Source organism: Ochotona curzoniae, unplaced genomic scaffold (genome assembly GCF_017591425.1).
Source record: "Ochotona curzoniae isolate NIBS_2020 unplaced genomic scaffold, NIBS_Ocur_1.0 contig_883, whole genome shotgun sequence".
NCBI classification, from domain to species: Eukaryota; Metazoa; Chordata; class Mammalia; order Lagomorpha; family Ochotonidae; genus Ochotona; species Ochotona curzoniae.
The window spans coordinates 17,021,811-17,048,469 of record NW_024466599.1 but is presented as its reverse complement, the minus strand read 5'-3'; the positions used below and the strand labels follow the sequence as shown (position 1 = coordinate 17,048,469).

General features: G+C 50.0%; 1 protein-coding gene across 3 annotated transcripts in view; it reads right to left on the bottom strand.

Moving 5' to 3' along the window:
- EFR3B (EFR3 homolog B) overlaps positions 1 to 26,659 on the bottom strand; it is a 68,529-nt gene that overhangs the window by 33,681 nt on the left and 8,189 nt on the right. The window contains exons 2-3 of one of the 3 annotated variants that reach the window (XM_040992926.1): positions 3,687 to 3,763; positions 2,211 to 2,338 (exon numbers count right to left, since the gene is read on the bottom strand). In XM_040992926.1, coding sequence (XP_040848860.1) covers positions 2,211 to 2,338; positions 3,687 to 3,763 — 205 coding nt within the window. Of the gene's footprint in view, positions 1 to 2,210; positions 2,377 to 3,686; positions 3,764 to 26,659 lie in introns of those variants that run through there. The other 2 variants (XM_040992927.1, XM_040992928.1) reach the window with 2 other exon arrangements.

The window sequence follows — 26,659 nt, the reverse complement described above, 5'->3', positions numbered from 1 at the left end:
GACCTCACCAGGAGTCCCACATCCACCATGGTCTCACATCCAGCCTGGGCCCACGGACACCTTGTGCCCTGGCTGTGGTGCACCATTTCCCTGGTGGGCACAACATATGCGCATTAGGAAGTACAGAGGAAACACAGACAGTAGATGGAAAATGAAATGCTCAGCTACACTGCTTACAACATATACATTCAACCTATGGGTATCTGGGGTTTTTATTATGCTTTCTAACCACTCAGGGGTTTTTTTGGTTGTTTTATTTTCTAACTTGATTGTACATTGGAGAGCATTAGAAACTGTGGAGAATGGAATCAGAAGGTAAGTGTATTTGAGTGCATTTTTAAAAATTCATGCATACCTTCATAAAGTACTTTTTGTGAACTTTCTGAAGGCCATTGTGCTCCGTGTGTAATTATGCGTTCTATTTTTCACTGGGTTAAGGGAAAGCCTCCTTATACATATTTTTATTGACTAGGTACCATCTTATCCAGTGATGGACACTGTAATTTCCGAACTCTTCTTTTTTTAGACATCTAAGTTATTCCTGCTTTTCCATCATTCTTTAAAAAGAAAAGCAGAGCGAACCTCTCTGTGTATGAGGTGAACGTGATAAACACTAACCAGCAAAGCCCTTTGTGTAAAGTTGGACTGTGTGTAAGACTGAGTTCTTGCAACAGACAAAACGGAAATTAAATTACTGGGTCACAGGGCATGAGCGGTTCATGAGATTTTGATGTGTATCTCAAAATTACTTTCTAACAAGTTTCAACTACTTGGCACTCTTTCTGGAAAAGTAAGAAAATGCCTCCCAGTTTTGCTGCCTCTTGGTGAACACTGGAAATTATGTTTGCATTAATTTCAGATAGTATGTGAATATTTCAACATACACGTTTGATTCTAAATTTACAAAATATTTTCCTCTGATATCTTCTGAAAGTTGTTGTCAACCTTACTTCAACCTGTGTCATTTTTTGAAGACTTATTTGAAAGTCAGACTCTCTCTCTCTCTCTCACACAAACACACACACACACACACATCTGCATCTGTGAAATCATTCCCTGAATGCCCACATGAGCCAGGGTTGTGGCAGGTGGAATCCCAGCAAGAACTGCATCCTGATCTCCCACCAGGACAACAGGGACCCAAGCCTTGGCCATGTCTGCTGCTTTTTCCAGGCACATTAACAGGAAGATGGATCAGAAGGAGGAAGCAGTTGGAACTTAAACCAGGACTCCCTTATGGATGCTTGCCTAGCAAGTAGCAGTTCAACTTACCGTGTCACAGTGCTGCAACCACCACCATCTACCCCTGCTTTTAAAAAAAGAATTGCTTATTTATTTGAAAGGCATAACATCAGGGAAAGCAGGAGACAGGGATCTTCCATCTGTGGATTCACTCCCTAAATGGTTGCAACAGCCAGGACCACATGGGTGGCAAAGCCCTAAGGACCTGGGCCACCAATCACTGTCTTCTGCAGGTGCTTCGTCAGGGAGCTGGATTAGAAGTGGAGCACCCAAGGTTCAAACAGGCACTCTAACACGAGATGCAGACATTCCAAGCAGCAGCTTCATGCACTGCACCACAGCGTCTGCCCCACCTCAACCTTTCAAACTCAATATGCTAACTCCATGCCCACTATCTGTCGTCAGCTACCAGCACAAGATTTTGAATCTTTCTACTTATTTTTTGAAGATATTTACATTTTTATTGGACCTTTCGTGAGATTGAAATATTTCAAAGTTTAAACAGCTACATCTGTGTGGATCATTTTCTTTCTTCTTCTTCTTTTTCTTTTTTTTTTTTTGTCTAAACACGGAAAGTCTTTCTTCTAAAATGGATATACATGGCACTTGGGCAGATCTTGAACCTGCATGCTACTCCCAGCTCTGCCTCCTCTCTGCAATGATGCTGTTTCCTGCTTACATTAAGTTGATCAGGGCATGACACATCTAGTGAGAACAACAGCAGTTTCTTGGCTACACTAATTTCTTTAAGGCCCTGCAAGGGATAAGCAGATGCCAATGGGGCTCCTCCCAGAAAGCCAGCATCCACTTCTGCCTGTTAGACCCCACCTCGGGGAGGGTGCCACAGCCCATTCTCTGATCCCAGCCCCAGTCTCCCACTTGCTCTCGCTTTCTTTAAAGGACCCACACTTGCCCCAGTGGCATCCCAGTTGTGGGAAATGCCTCTCTCTGTCTCGCTTGCCACTTACCCGTAGCGATGGCGGCCTACATCTCGAATGAGCCTCTCAGAGAGATAGGCGCCGATCCGGTCCAGCTTCTCAGGGGCAGAGAGGGCATAGAATGTCAGCTTCTCCATGTTGGTCTTCACCAGGCCATCCTGCAAGGGGACAGGTCAAAATCACTGTGTCCAGTCCATGGACAGGGCTGTTCAACTCCAGAGATAAACATTGACTCAACTCTTATCAGTATTGGTAGGGGCTAGCATTGTGGCCAAGTGGGTTGAGTCACTGCCTGTAATGCTTACATCCCATGGGAGAGCTGGTTCAAGTCCCTTCTATTCCCTTTCACTTCAGCTTCCTGTTAACGCCTCCTGGGAAGGCAGTGGATGATGGCCCACGTACCTGGGTCACTGGCACCCATGTGGGACACCAGGATGGAGTTCTGTACTGTTGACTTCAGCCTGGCCCAACTCTGGTAGATTAGGCTGTTTGGAGAATAAATCTTTCTCTCCCTCTCTCTAATATTATTATTTTAAATATTTATTTATTTTTGTTGGGGAGGTAGGTCAAATTTATGAGAAGCAGAGACAGAGGGAAAGTTCTTCCATCTGCTGGTTCACTCCCCAAATGGCTGCAATGACTATTGCTGGGCTGGTTTGAAACCTGGAGCTTCAACTGGGTCTCTCATGTGGGTGCAGGGACCCAAGAACTCAGGACATCTTCTACTGTTTTCCCAGACCTTAAAGCAGGGAGCTAGATCAGAAGTAGAACAGCTGGGACTCACATTGGTATCCACATGGGATGTCGGCACTGCTGGTGCAGGCTTAACTTACTATGCCATCGTGCCAGCCCCATAATTAAACTTTTTAAAAACTCAGCATCTGAGTGAGCCTGCTATGCGCACACCAGACAACATGCTGTGGATCAGTGATGGAAGCGATTAGGCTGGGAAGTTTTCCCTCTACAAACTCACCATCTAGCTTTAAGTCTACTTATGGGGGTGATCCTGTGTGCTTCTGAATGCACATATGCCTATGTGTGTGTGCCTTGGTCTCCAGCACCGAGTTAGGTGTAAGCAAGGGAGAGGGTAGGCCTGTGGCTTGCAGGGAATCCTCCAGGACTCAGGAAAAGGGATCCTCTAGCCATCTGACAGCAGGAGCCCAGAGATTCCAGAAAAGCAAGTCGAGTATACTGGCTCCTGACACCTCTAGAGCACAACCTGCAACATAGCCAGGGTGGTGGATCAGACGCCGAGCAGCTGGGCCTTCTGGGCATGGACATGCAGGCTGCTGGCAGCTGCCAGAGTGGGGGAGACAGCCTTGGGCTCCTGGACCCAGCTCAGAACAGGGGAATGCTTCCCCTGAGAGGCAGGGAGATGGTTCATCAGGTCTGACGCTCAGGGAATGAGCACATCAATGGCCCCAGTATGCAGACCCCGACTTTCCCAGTAACCTCCCAACTGTGCCCCTGACTGGGGTAGTGGTCCAGGCTGGAGCCATGACCCACCTCAGGATCCTCAGGGAAGATGTTGTCCACCAGCCTTTTGTACCTGGGACGCAGGGCCCCACAGCAGCCGCACACACCTGCAATGAGAACAAGAAACCAGTGAGCGCAGCCCCTGGTCAGGCTGATGCCCTGGGGCCAGGGAAGCCCGGGGATGGAAGCAGACAGGTCTCCCTCTTAGCGGTCCAGCACCTTGTCTTTCTGGGGGCATGGCTTCTCCCACTGCTTCCTGACCTCACCCTATGTCAGGACACTGGCTATTCAGGGCTCAGGTCTTTGTTAGAGGCCAGCAGACTGACAGCTTCAAGGCAGAAGCAGTGGACAGCCACTATTCATGAAGTCAGGCCACAGAGGGGCACTCGGAGGTGTGAGGCTTTGTGGGCGGGCTTACATGAAAGGCAGGTGCACACTGCTCACACCCCTGTCACTCACACACTCACATTCATCTCTCATGTTCCCTCCCAGGGCTGCATGTTACAGCAGTGAAAACACAACTTAAGGCACCTGCATCCCACGTCAGAGAGCCTGGGTTGGAGCCATGGCTCCACTTTGGATTCCAGCTTCCTGATAATGTGCCCCCTGGGAGGCAGTGGATGATAACTCAAGCACTTGGGCCCCTGCCAGGCATGTGGGAGACCCTGATGGTTCTAGGCTCCTGATATTGGCCTGGCCCAGGGCCAGCTGTCACAAGCACTCAGAGAGTGAACACGTGGGTACAAGATCTTGGTCTCGGGCCTGGCGGCATGGCCTAGCAGCTAAAGTCCTCGCCTTGAACGTGCTGCGATCCCATGTGGGCGCTAGTTCTAATCCCGGCAGTTCCACTTCCCATCCAGCTCCCTGCCTGTGGCCCGGGAAAGCAGTCAAGGACGGCCCAGAGCTTTGGGACCCTGCACCCGCGTGGGAGACCTGGAAGAGGCTCCGGGCTTCGGATTGGCATAGCATTGGCTGTTGCGCTCACTTGGGGAATGAATCATCGGATGGAAGATCTTCCTCTCTGTTTCTCCTCTCTGTATATCCGCCTTTCCAATAAAAATAAAATAAATCTTAAAAAAAAATCTCCTCCTGAAATACAAACACACCCTGGCAAGATTCAGTGTGGAGTCACTGGGCAAAGGATGAAGTTCCTTTGGAAGGAATTATGCCAGTCACATCTGCTGCTTTGAGGGTTTGCACTGGTAAGGAGCAGGAAAGTGTGAGTGGTGGCTGGCCTGAAAAACATTCCCCCTCCAGGAGAAGTTGTGTGGCCCTCAGGTTCCTGGTGGCCAGCGCCAAGGGAGGGCAGGATGGCAGGAGGGTGGGCAGATCACAAGTCCCAGCTCTCCAAGCTCTACCTGCTGGAATTTCTTTCTCTCCCCTCCCTATCCCTGTCAGGATGACTTCTTCCAAGGTGCCCCGGCAGGACAAGCCCCAACTTGCTGAAATCTCCTATGACCACTCTGTTTTACAGTTAAAGAAACAGACACTTGGAGGGTATATTCTTTGTTTTGTTTTGTTTTTGTTTTGTTTTTTTTTTTTTTATTGGAAAGGCGGATATACAGAGAGGAGAGACAGAGAAGAAGATCTTCTACTCCCCAGGTGAGCGCAATGGCCGATGCTATGCCAATCCGAAGCCAGGAGCCTCTTCCGGGTCTCCCACGTGGGTGCAGGGTCCCAAAGCTCTGGGCCGTCCTCGACTGCTTTCCTGGGCCACAGGCAGGAAGCTGGATGGGAAGTGGAACTGCCGGGATTAGAACTGGCGCCCATATGGGATCCCGGGCGTGCAAGGCGAGGACCTTAACCACTTGCGCTATCGCGCTGGGCACAAAGGGTATATTCTTAACTAGAGGCCCAGGCTGGATGGCTCTGCACTGTCATGGAGCTGGGGAAACAAGGCATCCACAGGAAGAGGGGATCCCAAAGATAGCGCATCCAACACAAGTCACCGGGGGCTTGCCAAGGTGCAGTTCTGACTGGGCACGTCCCTCAGACTCATGACACATGCTGCTGCCCCTGTTTCAGTGGCTACATGTTGAGACTGCACAGCACCAGGGCACAGGGGTTGAGCATCTGGGCTCAGCCTGGGACTCCCAGCTCTTGTGATTTCTCACTATGCGAGTCTGAAGGATGCAGGAACTAATCACACCTGCCTTCTCTTCAGAAATGAAGCTGGTAACAGGTCCCGCCTAAGGGGCTGCGGTGAGGACCAAAGCACACCGTGCAGGGCCAGCCTCCTTTCTTGCCCAGCTCGCTGCAAGCCCAGGCTGGAGGCTGCAGGGGATGGATTCTACCACCACTCACACGCAGCTCTGTGAGCTTTCTGAGCAGTGGCTGACTGGTAACAGTGCAGAGGTGACAAGATGGGATCAGATGCAGACACTTGGGGCAGAGATGGGAGGATGGTCGGTGAGTTGTTCCAAGCTGGGGCAGGGGAGAACCTGTGCCTGAACTGAGTGATGCTGTCAAGTCAGGGGTGGTGTTGAGTGGTGCTGGTTAAGTGTCCCGTGTGCACCCACGCCCATCCCTCGCTGACAAGCACCCAGACAGCAGATGTGACAGCTCCAGGAGCAGGGCTCCCACGTAGAAGAGATGTGGATGGAGTTGCTGCTCCTCCCTGTAAGCTCTTCCATGCCTCTCCCTGGCTGTGACAGGCAAACAGGGAGGGATCTGTACAGGGAAGGAACACAACGAAGCCAGGCCAGAGAGGTGCTGTGGGGAAGCAAGAGGAGGAAGGGACAGAGATACCTGTAGGTTTCCAAGCAGTATCCTGAGCAGAAAGGGAGCTAGCAGAAGTGGCTGGGGTGGGGTGTAGACACAGCCTGATGGACTCATCCAGCAGGTGGCAGGAATAGGCACTTGTCTGTCCCTGCCACAAATGAGGGCCTGGATAGGGCTGTGCAGAAAGTTGTCAGGCGGGAACCACGAGGCACCAGGGGAGACTATTAGGGGCTGGCCACGCAGTGCTTGTGCCCAGAGGTCCCGGGGGGAGAGTGGAACCCTGGGATCCATTCCTGTCATCAGGGCCCATCTTCCAAGGCTGAGCCCCCCACCCAGAGTTCTAGGGGCTGGCTCACAGGGGTCTGCAACCCAGCTTCCTGTCTGTCTCACATCAGCTCCCCCAGATCCTCCTGCAACCTGCTGGCTGAGTCTGTGGGCACTTTCTCCAGGGAGGGTAAAGGTATCTGAACTACTCTCCAGGGAGAGGGCACAGGGCCTGGCTTGGCCTGGCTCCTCGCTCGGCCGTGGCATGGGAAGACACATTGGGTGCTCTACCTCTTGCAGGGCCTGCCTGGCAGCAGCTGTGCCCCCATGACCACAGCATGATGCGGTCCTGCTCCGGCCCAGTGCCATGGCTGAACGGTGTCTGACACTCAGTACACCAAACTTTCTAAAGGCTCAGTCCCCTCCCTCCCAGGTGCTCCACTAGGGACCCAGCCTCGTGTGCAGGTCGCTAAGGTGCTGTGCCAGCTCCTGGGGACCCTGTTGCCTCTTTCAGCACTGGCCAAGCCTCACCAGAGCTGACCTTCAGTAGCTGGAGAGCCCCGGGGTTTGGCACCGGCTCTAGGCATAGCACCTCACAGATATTTCACATCATACTTGTTATTCCTTTCCTAGATACAAGGGCAGGATCAGAGGTGGAGCACTCTGGTCAGGAGCTGCCATGAGGCTCACCTGATGCTCCTCCCATTCCTTCTCAAGTTCACCCTAAGCTTTCCTTTGCCAGCAACTAGCACACTTCATGCCTCCTCAACCCCTGACACCTGGCCTTGCATGTCTGGCCACTGCAGCAGGCTCCCTGTTGCTGCAGTGTCCTCCGTTTGGAGCTTCAAGGAGGTCCTTAGAATTAGTTTGCTGCAGGAGCAACCAGGGTGCCCAGCTCTCAGCAGTCTTCAAAGCCAACCTTTCACCCTGATACCTGGGGCCGGTGCCCCTGCCCCTGGGAGGCCCTTCAGGAACCTCACCCGTGAGCCACATGGCAGAGGCATCGTGCCCACTGGCCACTGCGTCTCCCATGCACTGTATTTCCTTACACAATTTCTTCCCTCTGCTGGCTCAGGGACTCGCCTCCTCCACTCCCATCAACTGTAAATTCCTCGGGCCTCACCTTCTGGTGAGCTCAGTACAGTAGCCTGGGCCCAGCGGGGCTCCAGGGACGCCAGCGCCACGTGCATGCTCAACCACCTTTGATCAGCGTGAGACTCAGGGAAGTCACGGACTCTCCTTGAACTAGGCTTCCTCTATGAAAACATCAATTCCATTATCCCCATGCACAGACAAAAATGTCTTTTCGGCCTAAAATAGTTCATATTTGTTTTCTTAGCTTTATAATCTGCTTGTAAAGACAAGGGCTGGCCTGGTCATTGAGGCCAAAGCCAGCGGCATGCTTTGTAAACAGTGTATGGCCAATTCCAAGCCAGGGCTAACACCACAGACACCCCCTTCCCAGTGAATTGGAGGAAGTGAAACAAAGCTCAGAGCGAGCGAGCGAGCGAGTGAGCAAGCAAGGGACACGTGTCCAACTCCAGGGCCTCCCAGGAGGCCAGGGCCTTGCTCAGCTGACACCAGTGGACCTAGCAGTCTGTATAGCACCCAATAGGTGGTGTGGGGAAGGCAAGAGTTTAAAGCATACAGGTGCTGCTACTCAGGCACATGAGACTCTCACACACGTTAGGTTGACAGGTGTCCAAGTGAGACCCAACAGTTTGCACAACCAAAGAAATCTCTGGCAAGCTCAGGAAGGCTTCCCGGAAGAGGTGAGTCCTGAGCTAGATTGATCTCCAGTGGGAGGGAGACCCAACAAGTACTGGCAAATTCATGATCTGAAAAATATACTCTCCTCAACAGGGAAAGCTTCAAGAAATCCAAAAAATGTCCCTTCCTCTCTTCTGCCCATCTCTTTGCTCCTGGTTTTAAAAAGAATACACGGTGATAGGGATGACTTTGTAAAGCAGGAAAAGTAAAAATGGACATAAACATCACATTAAAACCTCAGGCTATTCTAGCTTTCCTTTTGGGGGCTTAGCCACACTTTTTAAATGAAATTGGGATCCTACAGGAGAGCGTTAAAACCTGTATTTTCTTACGTTGTAAGCATTTAGTTGGTTTTTTTTTTTCAAGTTTATCCTTCTATCTTTTGACCAGATGCTGATTTATGGATCCTTCTCTGTTGTTTCCAATTTTTCATGATTTTCCGGGTGAGCCAGCAACTGCCCTTGGTAATGAGGGCTGGGACTCTCACAGCTGGGGTACGGTGTGGTTTATTGGTGATAGGGGAGTCAAAGCTGTGGGGCTGGCAAGCAGCTGCGGGTGGCAAGCAGGGGCAAGGAGGACCCATCTCTGGTCATCTGGAAGCCCCACGATTGACAAGACCAAGAAGAGGCTCAGAAAAGAAATGAATTTGGGGGAAGGGCAGGGTCTGAATTCCCAGGCAGAAGTTACTGGAAGTGGAACTAAGCAGTAGTGGCTGACTTCTCCCTGGGGTGACAGTTTGGGTGAGGGACCCGTCTGAAGTCTCAGCCAATGCCCGTATGGAGCATGGCCTCCTGCAGGTCCTGAGTATCCAAGATGCTCACAGCTTTCTGGCTGCTCTTGGTCAACCTGTTTGCCACTTTAATTAAGGATGGGAGGTTTAAAGAGAGAACTGCATCCAACTGATTTAACATCAGGGCTTTAATTCTCTGTTAACTGCAGATTTCCCTGGGCATTGATAACTCTCTTGGAGCAAATAATGGATAGAAATAAAACAGAATGGTTTTCCACCCTCTGCCTCCTGGGACCAGACATTGTCAACAGCCAGCCTCAAACCTCAGAGTCAGCTCGGCTAAGGCCTACAGACTCAGGCAAATCACTCCAGCTCTCTCAAGGGCCGTGGTTATTCACCTGAACCATGGGAATAAGCCACTTGCTTCACAGGGTGCTGGTGGAGCCTGGGTCATGTCAACACCAGGGTCATTCTTAGGAATGTTCCCAGCACACACTGGGCTCTTTCAACATTACCATCATCACCACAGCTCCCACTGTGACCATCATTACCTTCGCCGTTATCACCATCACAATCCCCAGGACCACTGACAACAACATCCTCATCACTTCCGTCATCATTTCCATCACCATTATCAGTACTGCTGTGATCATTATGGTCACAACCACCTTCTCAGATCAGGGAAAAGAAGGCATGATGGGATAAAATAGAATGACAACACCAGACTAACCCTTACAGCCTTCTGACTTTATTTTACAACTATACTGGGAATGTGGTACACAACCTGTTAGAAGTCTTACCCCAAATCCAGAGAGATGGACCATCATCCCTCAGATGGCCCAAGACAAAGCTGAGGTGTAGAAACCCAAGGGAGGGGCAAGATTGTGACCACCACACTGAGCTTCTCCATGTCTCCTGGACTTCATCTCACAGAAAGTCTGCGAGGCCAGTAACATTACCCTCGTTTTCCAAACAGCACCAAATCTAGGCTCATGTCTGATTTGCAGAGATTAAAGAATGAAGGTGTCTTCCTGCAGGTACCATGTATGGCTGGTAGATGAAAAACAGGAATGGAAACAAATGCAACAGGAACGTGGGACCCGTAATCAGACTCCTACATTAAAGGCTACACACGCGCAGAGTGGGGCTGCCCGGGAAACTTAGGATGGGGAGGCATCCAAGGGGATGGATTTTAAACATAATTTAAAGAGAAGGGAGTTGGTTGTGTTGTTAGAGATGGGGCTTTCCACAATAGGAAGACGACCCTGGGTGTCCCTTGAGTGTTTATGACTTATGTGCTTACCTTGAAACTTGAGCACTCTGCTTTCCACAGAGACCATCCCAGGATTCCACAGAGGAGAAAGCCAAGCTTGGAGAGGGTACCTAGGTAGAGCGAGTCAGGGGCAGGGCGAGGGAGGCCCACAGAGCTACTCACGATCCAAAGTCAGAGCAAATGCATCAGGCAAGGACAGGCAGAAAAATGTGCTCCAGCAGGGATGTCATGTTGAGGATTTTAATTGATCGGGATGATACTCTGCTGGCTCTACCTTCAGACCAGAGAAGGTCTCCCCAACAAGTCGTTGAACTTATCTGGAAAATAAGAGACTGGACTCTATGCTTGGTATATGCTTGCAATGAAAGAATCTCAACTCAACTTGAACTGTGGTTATGCAACAAGGTGGAGGAATCCACCATGTGGGGAGGGTTAGCAGAGGGGTGGGGAGAATCCCAGTACCTATAAAACTGTGTCACATAATACAATGTAATTAATAAAAAAAAATGTGATCCAGCAGGGAAAGACTATTTCTAGGGGGTAGAGAGTGGGGTGGACTGCTTTCCCCTTCAAAGTTGTGTGTGATTTGTGACGTCTGAGTCAGTTCAAGGACAGCTGATTCCAGCGGATGTTAGCACATGAGATTCCCCTATGCTGCACAGGAACCTGTACTTCAGATTTAATGGACTCCTTTAAGGCTGGCCTATCTTGGTGGTGCCAAGGTGCAGAACACGCCAGCACCACACCAGGGCCTCTCCGAGCAAACCCCCAACACCACAGCTGGAGACAGAAATAGTATTTGCCAACATGTATATTGAGCCCCACCTAGGGCCCCATAGTGCCAAGGGCTAAATGGGATGTGAAGGATTAATAAGACACCGAGTGTAGTTTTCTGCAGAATGAAAGCATAGGCAGTAAATGTCGGGAAGCCACTTTTTTAAAAAAAAAATTTTATTATATATATATTTTTAATTACATTGTATTATGTGACACAGTTCTATATAGCCCATAGTGGGCTCCTCCCCACGCCCCTCCCCATTGCGCAACCACAGTTCAGGTTTAGTTGAGATTCCTTCATTGCAAGCATACACCAAGCTTAGAGTCCCAGCATCTCATTGTCCGGTCAAGTTCAGTGGCTTCTTGGGGAGACCCTCCCCGGTCTGAAGGCAGAGCCAACAGAGTAAAATCCCGGTCAATTAAAAGCCCCTTACTACACCTGCTTCTTAGGGAGCCAGGATTTAGGCAGGGCCTTGGGGTGGGGAAGGAGAAGGAGACAGGAGTTGGACAAAGGGGCCCGCCTGGAAGTGGCTTGGCAGCCTGAGCTTGCCTGGGCCTTCCTGCCAGGCACCAAAGACCCAGCTCTCAGGGTGCAGCAGGCATGCGGTGAGATTGTTGAACAGCTTTGACAGTATTCACGTAAGGCGGTACTGAATGAACAACATTCAGCACTGTCACTCCGCAAAGGACTCATACCATAATGCAGACACAGCTCTGTATTTTACAGCACAGCAAGAACGTGCCTCGGAGTTAAGCAAAACTGTTGCTCTGAGCTGCAGGTCCTTGGACACGCTGTCCCAGCCCCCCTGGGGGCCTCCACAGCACTGAGGGTGGGCTAGGCACCCTGCTCTACAGCTGGGACCGCCCAGGAAACGGACTAGTCCTTCACCCTGATGGTGAGAGGGGTGAGCCAAGGGTCTTGAGGCAAGGAGGGGCATGAGGGGTGACGGGTGTGTTTTAGGGATTAATCATGAGCCTGGCTGCTTGAGTTCAGAGGGAAGAGAAGACAAGAGACCATGAAGCACAGGAGCACGAATGAAGGCAGAGCCAGAGTGGTGGCCAAAGGGAGTGGAAAGGGCAAAGCCAGATGGGCCAAACCCTGGGGAAGAGCCTCCCATGGCTGTGGCTGACGGCACAAGTAGCGAGGAGCCAAGAGCTTGGAACTGGAGGCAAAAACAAGGAAAAACATTCATGACTGTGCTAACTGGTTCCCGGCCTGGAAGCTGGGGAACTCCCTCCCCCCGACTACCACTGCATTAGAAGCACAGACACGGCTTCACCAGGATGTCGGGAGACAAGCGAACTATGAGCAAGGCTCTGCCAGCAGCCTGAAAGGCGTCTGAATAAATAATGCAAGGACACACTGAGCTAGCAGTGTTGGGAAGATGAGGGCACAATGTAGAAAAATTCCGAGGATGAGAGATTTCATGAGAAAGGTGCCCAGAGGTCTCTACGATTGCCAGCTTCATTTTCCACTTTCAGTTCCCTGTGGTCAATCATGATCCAAACACACAGAGCAGTCTAGAAAAGAATAACTCCTAAGTTTTGTAAGGGGGGCTGTTCTGAGCAGTGCTATGCGATAGCATGCTGTAAATCCTCCCCTTTGCCTAGTGCATCTGCATTGTATGCAGTAGCCATCTGTTACCTAGCAGCCAGCTCAGCCACCAACCTGACCAGCTAAGTATCGTACTGCTTGGGTTCTTATTTTACTTAATAATGCATTCCAAGTGCCAGAGTAGAGAAGCTGGTGATTTCATTGCCCAACTTGTTACAACTGTCCTAGGACTGGCTGTTGTTAATCTCATATTTCACTTAATGTAAAAATTAAGTTCTTCACAGGTATGCATGAATGAGATAAAACATAGGACATACTCTTACAGGGTCTGGCATTCACTGCAGTTTCAGGCTTCTCCTGGGGTGGGGGAGGAGGGGTGGTCTTGGAACCCATCCTTTACAGATAGGGAGAACTACTATCTACTAAACTGGTCCAAATGAAGGAAACATGAAATTATGGCAGAGGATACACACAAGGAAAGACAGCTTGGCCTGGAGGAGAGCAGGGCATTCTCACTCCTCTGGAAGCTACAGGGAGGTTGGCCTCTTTAAGTGGTGCTGTCTTCTCTGCCATGCCCAAGGCCTGTACCCTGCTCTTCCTCATTTAGAAAGAGGTTCTGGTGCAGATTAGACAGTCTAAGTGTGATCACATCCATCCTCTGAGATCTGTGCCCCAAGACGGTGCCATGCGCATGGGTGGCAGAAGCCAGTCTTAAGAATGAGGCACCGAGCATGCCCGCTATTCCTTGTGAGCCCTTGGCTCAGCCTGCAGTGGAGGCTGGCGGTGTGGGCTGTCTTCAGAGGGTTATGAATGTCTCAGTAGCCTCAGAGCTAATTGCAGTCTGTTTGATAAAAATCTAGGTTTCAGCACACAGAGTGAAAACAGAGATCAGAGCAGGACAAAGCAGCCAGCTTTCTATTAAAAAAAAAAAAAAAAAAAGGGAACGGCTCCCCCATGGCGTCTTATACACAGGGGCTCCTGCCACTGTTGCTGCCCACCTGCGAGCTCTGATCCCACAGTCCAGGAGCCAGGAGCACTGGGATGGAACCCTCCATGCCCTTCCCACAGCTCCAAAGGCTTCCGGCTCTGCTTTGGCACCGGTTCCCGTGCAGGGGGCAGCAGCAGGCAAAAGACAGCTACAGTGGCTTTGGGAACATTCCAAGTGCATGGTGGACGGCTGACTCCACAGTCCTGAGGGTATCCACACCACATGCAGCAGGGCTGGGAGCACTGCCACACATGGCTCTCAGAAGGCAGTGTTCCTCCACAGGGAAGCCATGGGACCCACGTGTAATGGCATCATGTCTCATGTGATGTATACAGAACACCTGTCAGGATCCACAGACTATGTGAACATCACTGACATTTGCAGGGACCCTGGAGCTGGGGCTGAGAGGAAGGGATGGGAAAATTGAGCTGCATCATTCAATTTGGTGGCTGGTGCCACTTGTGGCTGTTACGTTCCATGAGATTAACAATCCAGTTTTTTGGGGAGGGCGGGGTTGTCTAACTTAGCAGTTGAGACGCCTGCATCCCATGAGAGCCCCAGGGTCTGAGTCCTGGCTCAAGTTCTCTGGCCCAGCTGCCTGTTCATATAGAACCTGCAAGGAGCTGGGTCACTGCCACCCACGCAGGAAGCCTGGATTTTTTCCCAGCCTCAGACTGCTCCAACCACAGATGCTGCAGACATTTGAGAAGTGAACAAGTAGATGAGCGTGTGCTGTCTCTAATAAAATAAGCCAAAATAGAAAAATTAAAAGCCCAGTCTCTCTAGCACATGAGCCGCAGTTGACGTGCACAGCAGCCACACGTGGCCCAAGCCTGCCAGGCTGGAGGCTACAAGTGTGGGATGCAGGCAACCAGGGAAGCCTCTCTCAGAGGGCCTTGACTCCCAGCTTTAGTCTCCAGTTGTGTTTCTTTCCCTAACTAAAACATGTTATGCCTTGTCTGCTGAATTACAAATAAATACAATTTTTTTCATATTTTCTCTGTTGTTCTTTTTAGGTCAAAACTGCTCACCAAAATTGACAAGAACTGTTTTCTGCTTGAAGATCTGGAAGGCTGGAGTTTACACATGGGCAGACATGAAGACTGTTTCAGAACCTGCTCAGCTCTCTTGCTGGAAGTTTTATGCTAAAGGGCTGACTGGGGGCCCAGGAGTTATTTTGTTTCACACACACACCCACCCCATCGGTGTGGGTCAGACTGTAGAAGGTGAGAGGAACAGAGACCTGTCACCTGCGAGTGACAGCAAATGCACTGGCAGCAACAACAAGAGGAAGGACAAGTGGTCGCTCAGTCCCACAGACGGAGTGCTGCACACGGGCTCCCTCTGAGATGGACTGAGAAGGCAGACATCCCAGGCACGACAGAGGGGTCCACACCAGCAAGGGCACTGCAGAGGGGTCCACACCGGCAAGGGCACCGCAGAGGGATCTGCACCGGCAAGGGCACGGCAGAGGGATCCGCACCGGCAAGGGCACAGAGGAGCCAAGGACAGGGAAACATCCCAAGAGCACTGGGGTGGCTGCTCTGTCTAGATCTCTATGAGTGACACTGGTGTAGTTAGGGAAGCAGCCACTTGGAGCAACACCCTCAAATGCCAGGCCAGTTGTTGCCACTAACAGCAGCCATTATTACCTCTCCTGGTGCTCTTAGAATGTGTCAGGGAACAGCCCCACACTAAACCACCCAGGAGGAACTAAGAACTTGACCACCTAGAATACAATAAGCAAGGTGAGGCCTGGAGCTGGAAGTATCTACTTGGGACAGCAGTAAGCTAGGGCCAGGGGGATGGCATGAGGTGGGTGGGGACATATGTGGTATCAAGCTTGCTATGAAATGCTCAGAAGGTAGAACAGAGTCAGAAAGAAGTTTGAGGCTCTGACTGGTGCCTCTGGGCCACACCCTGGAGGTGACACCACAGATCAGCACAGAGAATCAGAGATCAACTCTGCTCCCTTTACTTGGAATCATCACCAAACAGGTGGCAGCTGATGGGACTACTGGGGGGACCCCTGAAACAGGCCAATGGCAGGGGCTGCAAACAGGGCCTCACAGCTCTTGCCCAGTCACTCTGGGTCATTGTGTAACATGGCTGGGCTGGAAATAGTGCTGAACCAACCCAGATGGAGGCAAGGACCCAGAGGGCATGGCCACCTGGCTGTCTGGGGGAGGCTGAGGAGGAGTACCGGCCAAGAGGGAGGAATGGCAGAAGGTGGAGGACCAAAGCCATGCTTGGGACTCCCAGGAGTCTCAACCAGAGAAAGTATTAAGTTCTGTGTGGCTGACAGCTGGTGTAGGAAGCATAGGCAGATACTACCCAAGTCGCTAATTTCCTAACAGCAGCAGCAGCAGACCGGAGGGGAGGAGGTGGGGCTTGGACTGGACCCAGGTGGACGCACAGCTTCGGCAGTCCCATCACCCTCTGGTGTGAGTACCTGAGGGACTGTAAGCTGCTCCCAAGGCCTTGGGCCAATGTGCACCAAGTTAGGGCTGAACTTCCCTCTTTGTTTGAAAGGCAGAGAGACAAAGACTGACAGAGTTAGGCCAAGAGAGATCCTCCCTCTGCTGGCTCAAAAACCTGCAATGGCTGAAGCTAGGCTAGGGCAAAGGGAGGAGACTGGAACTGGGGCTCCCACATGAGTGGCAGGGACCCAAGGACTTGAGCCATCCCCTGCTGCCTCCTAGGGAATGCATTAGCCCCAAACTGGATGGGCAAGTAGATGGGGGATGCAAACCTGGCCCTAGAAAATGAAACGTGGGCATATAGCCACTGAGGGTCTAACCCTCGCTCCGGGCCTGAGCTTCTGAGGTGGCCAGGGGGATCTTCCGGCTCCTCACTGTAGCCTTAGGTCCCTCCATGTGTTCTGCAGTGTTGACGGTAAAATCCCCATTGCACAGAATTGTGGGCATTTTATATTTGTTTGGTACTTACTGTGTAAACACTGGTTATCATTGTTAGGATACACTGGTTACGTTGATGGGTCTTTTAAGGTTCAGCAGTCCTAATAAATGACAGTGAAGGGTGGGGGGAAATGACTGCTGATATGTAGACATGGCTCTCTGTGAGTGATCTGGTTGTGGGCTAACCTGTTCATTGGAGTACCTATTGCCACACACTGAGGCCTTTTTCAAGGACACAGGAACTGTAGGGGGCAAGAAGCATTCCAACAACTCCTTTCCAACAGCCTGTGGCAGAGCGAGTGGCACCTACCCCTAAAAAACAACAGCTTTCAACTCTCTGGTGACTTGGTTTAAATTTGGAGTTAAACACTAAAAGTCAGGATTTAGGATTTACAATGCAGGAATGCAGTCCCCTTTCCTAAAACACACAGCCAGTTTCCTGCCATGGTCCCCAGCCAGCCCTGCCATGGGCTCCAGTCAGCCTATAAAAAGCAAGGTTACTCACCCTCCCTGTCTTTTCCCCCAACCGCTTTCCAAATGAACACACAGAATCAAATATAGATACCAGCTTCATTGTTCCGGAGCCAAATGGATTGAGAGCAAGTGGAAGTGCTTAAAATATACAGGCAAGCTAGCAGATTTAGGATGCAGACTCTTACGCGGGCTAAGAATCCGAGATCAATCATTCAAACGCCCAAATATACAATCAGAGCGTCTGTCTCAGCCAGCACATAAGACCGGCGCCAAGCCCAGGGCCGCTAAACCGGTGGGCCAGTGCCAGGGGGCAGGGTGGCCCTGGTGCCAGAGGGAAATCTCAGCAATACTTTTGAAATGCAAACAGAATCAGCAGCAAGCAGAAGCCCTGGGGGGAGGAGGGAGCAAGCAAACCAAGTGTTGGGTCAAGCCCCACTGAAAGCGCCAAGGAAGCAGCAGGCGAGGCTGAACCAAGACCTGTCTCTAACACAGCAGTCTAGTGCGCATGGGCACTCTGGGGATGCCTGCTCCAGGCAGCAGGTCCCTGGGGCCCACTCGCAGAAGACAGAAGGAACAGCAGCCGGAGATGGACAGTTCCCTGGAATGCTCTCCACGAGCACTGGTGAGATCCTTCCCGACCCCATTACTGCTGTGCTGCCACCCAAGAGGATCCGTGATGGTCAAATCTGTGCTACCAGGTCTCGTGTGATGTCCACATCAGCCAACAGGCATCCTGTCTCATTGCGTGCCTGGAACGGCCAGGAGGTTTGATGCGTGTGTATTTAATCCCCACAACAGTCTGTGGCCCCCATTCTACAGATGAGGAAATCAAGGCTTGGGACAAATCAGCAACACTTCCAAAGTAACAGATTTGCTACGTGGGGATAACTGAATTCCAACCCAGCGATCTCTGCTCCAGGGTCGGCACATGTAACTTCTGGTTTGCAAAAGAGAAGATACATAGAGTTTGGCATTTATTATTTTTGAAAGATGTATTTATTTTTATTTAAAAGGCAGATTTACAGAGAGGAGAGACAGAGAGAAAGATCCTCATCTGTTCATTCGCTCTCTAAATGGCCCCAACGGCCAGAGCTCAGCTTATCTGAAGCCAGGAGCTTCTTCTGGGTCTCCCACGCAGGGTGCAGGGTCCCAAGACTTTGGGCTGTCCTCGATTGCTTTCCCAGGCCACAAACAGGGAGCTGGATAGGAAGTAGAACAGCTGGGACACACACTGGTGTCCATATAGAATACTGGCACTTGTAGGTAGAGAATTATCCAGTTGAGCCATCATGTTAGCCCCAGACTTCTGAATTTAAACAAGTCGTTAGGAAAAAGCATGCATTTTGAGCCAGAGAGACAGGCATCTGTGCAGAGATGGTACAAGTCACAGAAGGCAAGCACTTGTGGCAGAATGATGTTATTGTGGATAGAAGCCCCAAAGGGAAAAGGGAAAATCAATTCCTTGCATGCAGCTCAGCCATGTCTGAGCTGGTGCTAGGATGTTGTGGGAGGCCTGGGCGGGGCCAGCCTCATTTGTCAATCAGTCCCACGTCCACCAGACAATGGCCATGCTCCAAAGGCAAGCCCTGCACTCAGATGGCCCCGTGTACCGGCTCTCTGCCTGCTGCTCTGGCAGCACCATCAGCTTCCCAGCTGCTGTGGGACCAGACTCCCCAAGTGAGCATCCCCTGCTTGCTGCCTGCTCAGCACAGAAGTGGCCCCACGCATGCGGCTCTGGCCAGCAGCCCTCAATGGGCCTTTTCACAGGGCTGCTGGGGAGTAACCCTGGCGCAGGCTGGCACAGGCGCTGGGCTGTTTCCCAGCACTGCAGAACAGCCCCATGACAGCTGGGGCACATGTTCTTGCCTTTCCTGGGCTTCCTACTGTTCGACTGCAATGTGATTAACACACGGTAGGATGCACAGCTCTTAAGAGATCAGGATCTTGAGCTCTGACAACCGTGTTCACACGTGCAGAACTCCCACCCAAACAAGAGAGTCCCACCACCCCCCAGCCCCGCCTTCCAGCCGATTCCCCCAGCCAAACACCATCTGATTTCTACCCATAATATAGATTGGCTTTTGCATGTCCTCCTGCATAGTCATTTCTGAAATGTAATTAGAAGGTTCCAGATAACTATGCACAAGGCCTTTGGGGGATGAAAAAAATACTTTCATGTATATGTATGTTCTGTCATTAAAATGCTCATTATGCAAACTGAAAAAGACAAGCTATTTTTTTTTTCCTTCAAAAACTAAAATCAGGAGCTTATCAGCCAGAAATAACCATCACGGTGAGGGTGACTGTAGGTTTCCTTCAGGTCTAGTCCCTGTGTGGAGACCAGAGGTACAGTACTGCCTGCCTGGCGGCATTAGTTGCTGCTTCTTATCTGAACGCATACAATGAATTCTCACTTCAGAGTGGGCCTCTGGAGCTGTCCAACCCCAGAGGCAGCCTGGTGCAGAGTCAGCTGAAATTGCAGGTGCCAACCCTCACAGCTCAGGTGTAGCTGACATCTGCAGTTGTTCTGACATTCTTCTTTGACAAGGCCTAGTCCTCTGCTTCCCACTGGCGGCCACACGAGCTCCTTTCCACCCCCAATGCTGTGGTACCTGGTATCTCGGTTTTCCCACGCAGGACAGTGAGTGCTGAGATGTTGCCAAGGTAAACAGGGCATTGTCATTTATGCGTTTGATAATCGGCCTTCCAGCCATTTTGACTCACTTCAGTAACACATGTGCCTTAGTCCTACTTGCGCTGGTGTGAGCTGGAGCCCTTGAGTGATGCTCTGCATTGGAGCTGGAGTTTTCCAGGGAGCCAAGACAATGCTGTCACTCTCTGGCTTTCTTTTTCTAGAAGCTCCTGAGCAATATGGTGACTAACACTGAGTCATCGATATGATCTACTGCCCAATGGAAATGGCTCCCTTCAGTACCAGCTCCTCCGGGCCCCTCCCTGGCCTCGGTTCCCTTTCTGTCTATGAATTGGATTGTGTTGAGCTTCCTATCCTCACGCAATCCCGTGCACCCCTCCTTCTGTGAATGGCTTGTTTCACTCGGCAGGGCTTCCTGGGGTTCCTCCACGTGGCGGCCTATGGCAGGGTCATTCTTCCTTTTGAAGACCCTGATTCCGTCAGACACATTCACCATGTTTCCTCTACCCCTTTGTCTGCTATTGGACCCTGCGGCTGCTTCAGCCTTAGGTGACTGTGAATACTGCTGCTATGAACATGGGACACTGACACCTCTCCTTTCAAAACTGTTGGTTATACACCAAGAAGAGGAATTGCTGCATCATATGGTGACTCTATTTTTAACTCTTTGATGCGTCACCACAGTGTGTCTCCCAGCAGCGATACCATTTTTGCATCCTCACTCGCAGGACGCGAGGGTTCCAATGACTTCAGCCTTGACAACACTTGTTGTTTTCTGCAGTCTAATCAGAACTGTCCCCGACAGGTGTGTGGTGTGGCACTGGGGGCTTGGACTTGTGTCTCCCTAGTGATTTGCAACACTGAGTCTGTTCAAAGTGCCTGTTGGCCATGTGCACAGCTCCTTCGGAGACATGTCTCGCCTACTTCTTCCCCTGTTTTTTTTAAAAAGATTTATTTATTTTTATCGGAAAGGCAGATTTGTCTGTTGGTTCTCCGAATGATCACAACAGCTGGAGCTGGGCTGATTTGAAGCCAGGAGGATGGATCTTCTTTCAGGTCTCCTCTGCAGGTGGACTGGAGATATATCCTCTGCTGCTTTCCCAGGCCATGAGCAGAGAGGTGGATCAGAAGTAGGTTAGCCAGGACACGAACTGGCACCCAAATGGGGGTTAACGCCACTGTGCTTTCTCCCTTTCAAAATTTTTACATAAAAAATTGTTAATGTTTGCTATGTAACAAGAATTCTACATATTCTAGTCAGTAACCACTTAGCTTACATACTATTTGCAAATATTTGCTTCCAAGCTATGGGTTGATTTTTTTTATTCTGTTGAAAGCATCTTTTGAGGCCCAAGAGTTTTACATTTTGATATAGTCCAACTGGTAAGAGAATTTTATAAGAAACCATGTGGCACAGAAGAAAGCTGGAATAAAACAAACCTGGTTCTTTTCTTAGCTATGCCACTCAATAAGAAGTTATACACAAACAAGGGGTATAACTTCTCTAACTTGATTATATCTGAAAATAGGACAGGAGCTGGGAAAAGGAACACCCACCAGCACACAGAAGTGCTGTGAAACTCAATGTATGCAAGGCAAGAAAGACGGAACTCAGTGTGTGAAGGCACCTGTCACCAGCTCACTGCTACCCCAGCCTTCACATCAGCATGGGCCACCCTGCTGCATGGGACCCTAGGGCAGACCGAACGCAGCAAGGGACCTTTGGTGCTGCTTTGCCCATGAGCAAACTGATGCACAGCCAGGGCACGAACAGAACCTGCAAAGCCTCTGTTCCCACCCAGACCTTTTGGCAGCTCTTGCTCAGGTCTCCACTAATCCCACAGCCTCAGCCAAGGGTTGCACCAGCTGCCCCAACCCAGAGCAGGATGCAAGGACAGGGAAACCCATCCAGTTCACCCAGTCCACCTCTCCCAGCAGACGGCAGTGAAACACGAGCTGGGGGAAGCAGAGAATCTTGCCTGGCTGCACACGGCCCTCATGGGAAGCTCCCCGCATTCAGCAGGGTCCTTGATAAAGCAGCAGGACAGCCCTGCCAGTGGCCAGCCTGTCCACACTGCTCCAGAACACTCTGCCACTTCTTCGCCAGGAGCACCGTTTAGGGGAGAAGGCTCTTCCAGCCGTCCCGGGGCATGGCTTCCAAGCAGTCTCCACCATAGTTGGATGGTGACAGGAAGTCCCTATTGCTCCTCTCTTCTACTCCATTTTGGATCTGCAGCAAAGGATGGTGACTCTGTCCCACACCCCAAAATCCAGGCCATGGGTGCACATGGCTGCACAGTGGTTTCTCTAGATCCTTCTGGCCAGGTGCAGACCTTTTAATCTTCGCTTTGTGAAAGACATTATATGATTGGAAATCCAAATAAAGACTCATTGAAAATGATATCACTTAGGTGGCCTGCCATTTTGGAAAAAAATAAATTGGGACAATTATCCCAAACCCTCTAAACCCAGAATGATATATGTGAGCATGTTTCTAACTGCCTTAACCACACCGGCAGGTGGGCAATTAGTGCCTTAAAATGCAGAGGAAAGGTAAAATGTTTCTGTATTTGCACAGAATTGTGATTAAAGTAGGAAGGCACATCAAGATGACAAAATGTTGTGATTGTCACTACAGAATTCTCTGACCATAGCAAAATCCCCAGTTGTCACTGATTAACTGTTACCATGGGCTGCCACTCATGTATGAATGATACATGCAACTATTCCACAGTTCAATGCAAACATCTGAACTGCCCTATACACCTCAAATCTCCCCAAGACTGGGGAAAGTAAAGCTGATTAAGAAAGAGATTGTGGCCTCAAGAGGTGAGTGGCTCTAATGAGTTGGGAAAACAACAGAAAACAAAAGCAAAGCATTGTGGTGGAAGATGCAGAGGGCCTCTGGCTCACGCCCACAGGCTCTGTTCTAGAGGCATCCTCCCATGGACTCTCCTGACCACCCTTGAGGCTGGGAACGCTGTCCCTCCATTGCAAGCGGTTCCCCTCAAAGGGATTCTCAGGCAAGCCTTCCTGAATGGTGTCCTTTATGATTACTTCTCAGGAAGTTTATAGTTACTTCAAGTGTTCGCCACTTACAGAGACAGCTGAGACATGGACAGGAGTCTTCCTCAACAGTGGTGATCAGAAGTCAAAGACTCCCTAGCTCCCAAATGCTCTCCTTTTTCTAGATCCTTCTGCATGCTCTTGAGAAAGTTGTCATGTGAATCTTGGAGCCTAAGTCTCAAATTTGTAGATGTATGTATGATAAGGTGCTGAATTTACAAGTCCATAGGGGTGTCTGATAAAGGCTTCATGTAATCTGCATCCGAGAGGTGAAGTCACAGCTAAACTACTGCAAATTCACAAAAATATCCAGTATGGATCTTTCAGAGTGAATTTTGCACTTTGGCTTAAGACACTTATAACTGCCACCAGGTACACAGGCACTGTTTGAATCTCATACAAAGCTCAGGAGGCAATGGGCTGAATGGGCCTGAACCCTCTGTGTGAGCTTGGGTACGCTTCTGAACATCTGGATCTCAACATCCTCAGCTCAAACCTGGAAATCGCAGCAGCACTGCCCAAGGACTGTGGGGAACTGAGACAATGAATAGGATTGCAAGGAGCAGATACCGATAAGTTCCAGTACCGCCTAGGAATTTAGAACAGCACAAGGATCTAAAAATGCCATCCCTGTCCTCTTTGTGAGACTAAGAACTCACTTTCCCAGCACAGGGACGACAGGGACACAGCACATTCAGAGACCATGGCCCTGTAGGGGCCCTCCAAGAGATAAGCAAATGCTCCAGGTCAGCGGGACTTGGAGGACTCCGTGTCAGGGGCAGACACCCAGCTCCCAACATCACCCAAGCCTCTGAGGACTGCACAAACGCAGTCTACACATAATACACCCATCCTTACATGCAAGGACGGTCACTGCTTCTGGAAAGAGAGGGGTTGTGTCCCAGTCGAAGCATTGCTGAGATAGTAAGGACAACACTGTTGAGCATAGTGACCTGCCAAGGAAGCATGCGTATGCAGATGTGAGCTCACTAGGTCCTCTTTGGGGAGGGAGACCAGCTGTCCCAGTTCTCTAGGTGGGAGGGAATGGCCTCTGAGAAAGCTGTACTAACTGTGCAAGGTGCTCTGGGTGGACAGTGGCCATGTGTCCCTCTTTCAGTCTGACCCAGCCCCAACACCTTGCCCCTTGGTCATCTAAGTGCAAAGAACCTACTCAGGAACAAGACCTGCCCCCAAAAGCCCACCTAGCCCACTGCACAGTTCCCAGACATGAAGATGCATGGAAAGAGTTTTAATTCACAACCAGACTGTTGGAGCGGGAGAGCCTCCTCCTGGGACTGGAGCTGTAGTGCAGCAGGTTCAGCCATCACCTGTGACTCTGGTATCACAGTACCGGCTCAAGTCCTGGCTGCTGTTTCTGATCCAGCTCCCTGTTAACACATCTGGGAAAGCAACAGCAGATGGCCCAAGTGCTTGGGGATCCTGTCACTCTCCTATAAGACTAAGATCCAGATGGAGTTCCAGGTTCCTGGCTTCAGCTAGTACAAGTCATGGCCATTAGGCGAGTGAATCAGTAGACTGAAGATCTCTGTCCCTCTCCTCTCTCTCTCTCTAACTCTGCCTTTCAACTACATAAACATCTTTAAAAGGAGCTTTTCCTGCTATAGAAGAATTCTTGCTCTCTGCTCTTCTCCAGGTCGAGCACAGATTGTGGAGTGTCCGTGAGAGCAGGTGCAACCCAGTCTTGGGTGTACAGCCCCTTTCTGCTTTGCCTACTGTTTCTCAAGTGGCTCTGCTTCCCAATTTCTTACATCATACCCTCTGTGGGGCTTGCCTACTGTCTTCCACCCACAACCGCTCCATTGGGATCAAGGGCTGCCAGCGTTAGGGGCTGGACACAATTCCAGCTTCCTGCTAACGTGGATCCCCAGAAGCAGTGGGGATGGCTCAAGGAATGGCATTCCTGCTGCTCCTATGGGAGACCTAGATTGCATTCCAGCTCTTGACGGTCCCAGATGTCATGAGTATTTGGAAACTGAACCAGCAGGTAGGTTCTGTCTCCCTGTCTCCCAATTAAAAAAAAAAAGTCTTACGGCAAATCAGGAAATTAGCCAGGACAGGACTACTTACAATTTCACAGCACAGTATGAGAACCCCCAAACTTGCTGTTGGTCTTGCATATAGCAGATAAAAGTTGACTCTATTATCAAAAGGGAAATCTAATTTATATCATCTAGAATGAACTCCTTTCAGATCACAGTGTTACCAAAAAACTATTTGTTGTAGGTAGTCGCATTAAAAAATACTTTTCCCCTCTGGGTGCTAATTGCTGTGATTTGAACGTGATTTGTCCCCTCTGATTATTATTTTTTAATTTTTAAAAATTTTTATTGGAAAGATAAATATACAGAGAGAAGGAGAGACAAAGATCTTCTATCTGCTAGTTCACTCCCAGAGTGGCGGCAGCAGGCACAGCTAAGCTGATCTGAAGCCAGGAGCTTCCAGGTCTCCCACATGGGTGCGGGGTCCCAAGGCTTTGGGCAATCCTCTACTACTTTCCCAGACTACAAGCGAGGAGCCAGAAGGGAACTGGAGCAGCCAAGACATGAAATGACACCTACATTGGATCCCAGCACATGCAAGGTGAGTACTTTAGCCACTGGCTATCATGTAGGGCCCAGTTTGTCCCCTCTGAAAGCCCAGTTGAAATCTCACCTGTTTCATGATGGGATAGGAGGCAGAGACGGGGCAATATTCTTGTGACTGAGCCAAGCCACTCTTGGTACGTGTAGGTTAAAGGTCATCTTGAGAGTGGGTCTGTGGCCAAAGCCAGTTGTACCCAGGTCTGGGCATATTCCCTGTCTTTTGACATGTGATACCCTGTGCTGTCACATGGCTCTGCCAGCAAGAAGGCCAGATACAGCCCTTCCACCAGAACCGTGAGCCAAAATAAACCTCTTCTCTTTATAACCCATGAACCTAGTCGGCAGTTCATGTCATTAGCAACAGAAAACAGACGGAGCCACCAATGAAGCTTGTAAACACCTTCCTTCTCCACTGTGGCCAAAAGCAAGCTCAAAACCGAACTTGCAGCTCTCCTTGCTTGTACTTTTTTCTTTCTGAAGTAACATATTCTTCAGAGATTTTTTTTTTTGTCTATTTGAAAGAGTTACAGAGTGAGAAGGAAAAAAAGAAAGATCTTCCATTTACTGCTTTGACCTGTGTATCTGTGTAAATCACATGCCTCTACCCTTTAGAACAAGTTTGATTGCAATAATTTTGTAGTTCTAGGGAATTTAGTACCTATTTCAAAATCAATTGTTTAAGATTTACTTATTTCAAAGGTAGAGTGACAGAGACCAGAAAGAGATCTTCAGGGTGCTGGCTCATTGCCCAAATGGCCACAATGGCCAGAGCTGAGCCAGGCTTCGGCCAGGAACTAGGATCCATCCAGGTCTCCCACGCGGGTCACAGAAGCCCAAGTGTGTGGGCCATCATCTGCTTTCTCAGCAACATTCGCAGGGAGCTGGAATTCCAACTGTTAGCCAATAGAACTGTTAAGCCAATAGAGTGATGGCTTAACCTGGTACAGTACAAGGTGACCCTTCAATTTTTTAATAGATGCTTCTAAAATTCACATTTGATACACTAAAGGAAATGCTTTAAAAAAACATTCAGTCCACATTATAATGTTGCCCCACAGCTTTTTTTTTTAATCACTTATTTTGACAATCTTTACATAGCTGATTAGGGCACAAAGGGTCAAGGGTTACAAGAAAGTGGGTAAGATTATCGTTTCCGCATTATTGCTTTTTTTTTTCCTGTATCTAGGGTAAAGGGGGAGATAAAGGGAAAA